Genomic DNA, 5,000 nt, shown 5'->3' with positions numbered 1-5,000 from the left:
TTCTTTTCCTTCCTTTGTTTTATTTTTCTTTACTTTCTTTCTTTCACTTTTTTTCTTCTTTCCTCCATACCTTCTTTTTATCGTTCCTTCCATCCTCTCTTTCCTTTATTTTTTCCTTTCTTTCTTTATTTCCTACCTTCTTTCCTTCCTTTTACTTCCTTTTTTTCCTTCCTCCTTCCCCTCCTTCTTTCCTTTCTTTTTTCTCTTACTTAATTTATTTACTTCCTTCCTCCCTCCTTTACTTTCTTTTATTCTTTCTTTCTTTCATTCTTTCTTTCATTCTTTCTTTCTTTCTTTCTTTCTTTCTTTCTTTCTTTCTTTCTTTCTTTCTTTCTTCTTATTGTCCAGCCTTACTATAAACTTGCAATTACATGTTGACCACTTGCAGTTCTGACTCAGAATTATGAATTGATGTTTTTTTTTTTAGAAATTGTTCTGATATGCTAATTTAGTGTTGTAATATTTGTGCTTTTCTATAATCATCAAAAAACCCTGAATTTTTCCACATAAATATTTAAAGAAATAAAACGTGACATTATAGATGTTTTAAAGTCACTTTTGTTGCTGTCAACGAATACTTAAAAGTATTAATTGCTTGAAAAATAGAATGAATTAAAACCTCACACTACACTTTTGAATAGTGAAGGGAACATTTAGCAGACTCTCTTATCCAAAACAAGTTATAAGTGAGCTTCTATACATATTTACACCAAACATTTTTAATACACAAATTACTAACCTATTAGTTGGTGAGAGCATATGAAATATTCCAAAAGAAGAAACAGAAAGCCCACATTTAAAAAAGAAACACCCATTCAAAAGCCAATTCTAAAGAAATCCATAAAGAGAAGTTAAAGATGAGTCAATAAAATGCCAAGCCAAGAAAAGAGGATATAAAACCTGCACTAGTGTTGCTAAAGGGAAAACCTAAAAAAGCTAAGATGCTGAATCCTAACAAAAGTCCTTCTTTAGTGAGATGAAGGGCTTGCTGGGAATGTAGACGCTCAGGACAAAAGAGAGATCAAGGAGAAAACCTGAGAGAAACTTGCTGAGGTCAAACAAGCAGTCATTCTTTCAGCCATCAAAGTAGAAGTTCAGAGCCATCAAGCTCTCGTCTCTGTCAAGAGAGCCTGACATTTCCACACGGACACAAATAAATACTCTTCTGGAAAATTGGACTTCAACATCCTCACTAAAATTGAACCGTAAGCAAGAAAATCAGACTTGATAGACTGTGGAAAAGGTTTTGTTTCAGTCAGTCAGTCTCTGTTGTGTGCTTGGCGAAGGTCTGCGATCCTTTCACATGCGTTAAACTCAATGCTGTGGTTTGACTTCTAGCATGTTGAGTCTGCAAATAAAGCAGGCGGTGTGCCCCCAGGCTAATCGGCTCTAACAGAGGGCTCTTCTCACTGGCTCTGCCTCAGACCACAGACTATCAGTCTTTATATTCTCCTCTCGCTTTTCTTCACGCTAAGCTCTAGTATGATAACCTTCCAGGAAGACCATGTTTCATAGAATGATGCAATCAAGCTCTGGTTTCTGAAAAAAGAAATGCTTTTGCTGACTTCAGTCAAGCTTTCTTGACAGGCTGTTTTTATTCAACCTCAAACTCTCGCCGAGCATCTGTCAATAGCACCTTTCACACAGTGATACCGGTAAAAATCTGGAAAATTTCCGGAACGACTTTACCGGTAAATTTTAAAAAAGCGCTGTTCACACAGGCAAGGACGTTACGGAATTTTTCCAGAAAAGACCGTTCACACATCCATTCCAAAATACCGGTAAATTCTGACATCATTCACCACAAATGAGCTCTAAACGGCTGCGCTTGTATTTGTAAACATTTGACTACATTACAAACTCTGTGGATGATCAGTATTGTGAACAACTTCGATGAAAACATATGGAGGATCACGATCGCATGTCGAGATGTTCATAATACACGGGCACACGCAAATCTTGAAGGTAAACAAACAGCGGCTTATCATAAGCAACTTATCGATGATTATTTACACAGTTGGCATTAAGAAGAACATATAAACGTGATCTGACTAACTTCTAGCAGCTAAATGTGTCTGGAAAAATATTCAAAGGCTTTTATTCTCATAAACCGCGCGGACGTGAATGCGTCTGACTGTTCTGATTGGCTAAAGCAGATGTCTCACGCCAGCACGTTCTAGACGTGCACACGCTCTTTCCGGCAATCTTCCTTTTGCGTTCACACAGCGCAGCATTCCGGCAAATTACCGGTAATGTTACAACTTCTCTTTCCGGAAAATAACCAGAACGAATTTACCGGTATTTTCAAAAAGGACCTGTTTACACCTACAACTTTCCGGAAAATTGCCGGTAATTTTCCGGAAAGGTCTGTATGTGTGAAAGGGGCTAGTGTTTGTTGATTTGAATATGGGCTTTGTACACATTGTAAACAAATATTTGTAAATTAACAGTTTTATATTTTGTGATTCATGTTTTATTTATTTATTTATGATTTTTTTTTTTTTGTAAAGCACTTGCGGGATGCATTTAGGTGGGTGTTTACACAACAATTAAAAGCAGAAACGTTTTTATTGTCTTTTTAGTTATTTATTCAACCGTAGCATTTCATCTCAGTGCCGAGAAAACTGCTTAGTTAGTTCCATAGTCACATGATGATAAAAAATAGGTCACATAGGTCAAGATTGATAACAAAACGTTTAAAGCTTATTAAAGCAAAATAATTATTCTTCATGGATAGCAAAAAACATGTTTATGCCCAGGCAGTCTAAAACATATTTAGATAGATTAGCATATGTTTGCTCTGTAATATCACACTGTTACACACTATTGCTTCCCAAAACTATTGTTAATACATTCAAATGTTTAGAATTGTAAACCTTTTCCTGGCTGCTGTAAAAAAAAAAAAAAAATGCAAATAATGTGCAGCACAGTAAGGCTGGAATAGGGATGTTTTGTTTGCTTGCTTGAGGTTTCAAATTTATTTTTTTATTTTATTTTACATGCAAATGTTGTCAGTGATCACATATTTCCTGATTCTTTTAGCTTTCCCTTTAATAAAAGCTTTCCCCTAAGTTCAGGCACATTTAGAAATTGTGAAGATCGTTACTTATTTTTTTGATTGGCAGACATTGTGGAATAAAAAGATTAAATGTACTTCTTATTTCACCTTGTCTGGGGCTATTTTAAGATATATTATTTTCATTATTATGTATTTAATGTTTTATTATTTAATTATTATTATATAAACTTTTTTATTGCACTTTTATTTTAAATACTCCAACTAAAGGGGCTTAATTTTTCACCCCAAAATTTAAATTTACTCACTCTTTACTGATCTTCAAGTGGTTTTCAACCTTTATAGGATTTGTTTTTTCTCTATAACACAAAAGTACGTATTTTGAAGAAAGCTGAACACCTGTAACCGTTGATATATAGATAGTAGGTTTGGACCCACTTGTGGCAGAATAAATAGTGTGTACATTTTAATTTTTGCTTGAACTATCCATATAATTACCTAGTTATATCAGTTTGTATTGACATTTTAAGTTATGCTTAATAGGTTTAGGTTTTAATAGTTTTGAGCAAAAATTAATCATGATTAATTGTATCCAAAATAAAAGTTTGTTTCATAATATAATAATATATACTGTGTACAGTATGTTAATACACACATGCATGCATATATTTGAGAAAATGTTTTCTTTACATTTAGATATGTATGTATGTATATGCACGTATGTAAGTGTGTGTGTATATACAGTAGAAGTCAGAATTATTAGCCCCGCTTTTAATTTTTTTCTTCTTTTTGAAATATTTCATAAATGATGTTTAACAGAGCAAGGAAATTTTCACAGTATGTCTGATAATATTTTTTCTTCTGGAGAAAGTCTTATTTGTTTTATTTTGGCTAGAATAAAAGCAGTTTTTAATTTTTTAAGAACCATTTTAAGGTCAAAATAATTAGCACCTTTTAGCTATATATTTTTTCCGTCTACAGAACAAACCATCATTATATAATAACTTGCCTAATTACCCTAACCTGCCTAGTTTTAACCTAGTTAAGCCTTTTAAATGTCACTTTAAGCTGTATAGAAGTGTCTTGAAAAACATCTTGTCATCTTATTTACTGTCATCATGACAAAGGTTATATAAATCAGTTATTAGAGATGAGTTATTAAAACTATTATGTGTAGAAATGTGTTGGAAAAAAATCTTCTCATTTATATGTCTGTATATATTTTACATGTATATGTTTATATATTCTTTATATGTATATGTCTATGTAACAAGATGTATTGCTTGTTGTAAAAATTTGTAATAATGACAAAAAAAAATGCATTTGTGTATCTCCTCAGTTCCAGTCATTGTGGCTGGTGTATTCTGGGAAATCTCAGTTTCAAGGGATATCTAGCACTTCCCCTTAGCCCTAAGCACGTGAATGCGCAAAGTGATGGGGTAGGGGAAAGGGGAAGGGCTAAGGGGTAGAATTTGGCCTAATTATGATTAATCTTCGCCAAACAATAGTTTTAATCTATTAGTTAACAAATGTTTTTATTTCAACTTTATTTTTCCTACTTTTTTTATTTTGTTTGAAAACGGCCTAGACGACAGCTTATGGTGTCAAAACTGTACTCCCTTTCCTCCATTCATTCATATGATGATTGAAGCTTTGCATCAGTCTGACCTCACGTTATGTGTCTTCTTCTCTCTGTAGAAAAGTTGGTAGCGTATCAGAGGGAGTTTCATGCCCTGCGGGAGCGTCTGCGGGTGGCGGAGCACCGAACACTCCAGCGCTCCTCTGAACTCAATGCCATCCTGGAGCAGTTCAGACGAGCCATCTCAGAGACCAACGGCAGCAAAGATGCCCTCTCCAACTTCTCAGGTTAGTCACCATAAAGAGAGAGCTGTGTGTGTGTGTGTGTGTGTGTGTGTGTGTGTGTGTGTGTGTGTGTGTGTGTGTGTGTGTGTGTGTGTGTGTGTGTGTGTGTGTGTGTGTCATT

General features: G+C 34.5%; 1 protein-coding gene across 2 annotated transcripts in view; it reads left to right on the top strand.

Moving 5' to 3' along the window:
- mgat4a (alpha-1,3-mannosyl-glycoprotein 4-beta-N-acetylglucosaminyltransferase A) overlaps positions 1 to 5,000 on the top strand; it is a 122,140-nt gene that overhangs the window by 51,397 nt on the left and 65,743 nt on the right. For both annotated transcript variants that reach the window (XM_068223540.1, XM_686404.8), the window contains exon 3: positions 4,715 to 4,882. In XM_068223540.1, coding sequence (XP_068079641.1) covers positions 4,715 to 4,882 — 168 coding nt within the window. The remainder of the gene's footprint in view (positions 1 to 4,714; positions 4,883 to 5,000) is intronic.

This window comes from Danio rerio, chromosome 9 (genome assembly GCF_049306965.1).
Source record: "Danio rerio strain Tuebingen ecotype United States chromosome 9, GRCz12tu, whole genome shotgun sequence".
NCBI classification, from domain to species: domain Eukaryota; kingdom Metazoa; phylum Chordata; class Actinopteri; order Cypriniformes; family Danionidae; genus Danio; species Danio rerio.
This window is presented reverse-complemented; position numbering and strand designations above follow the sequence as displayed.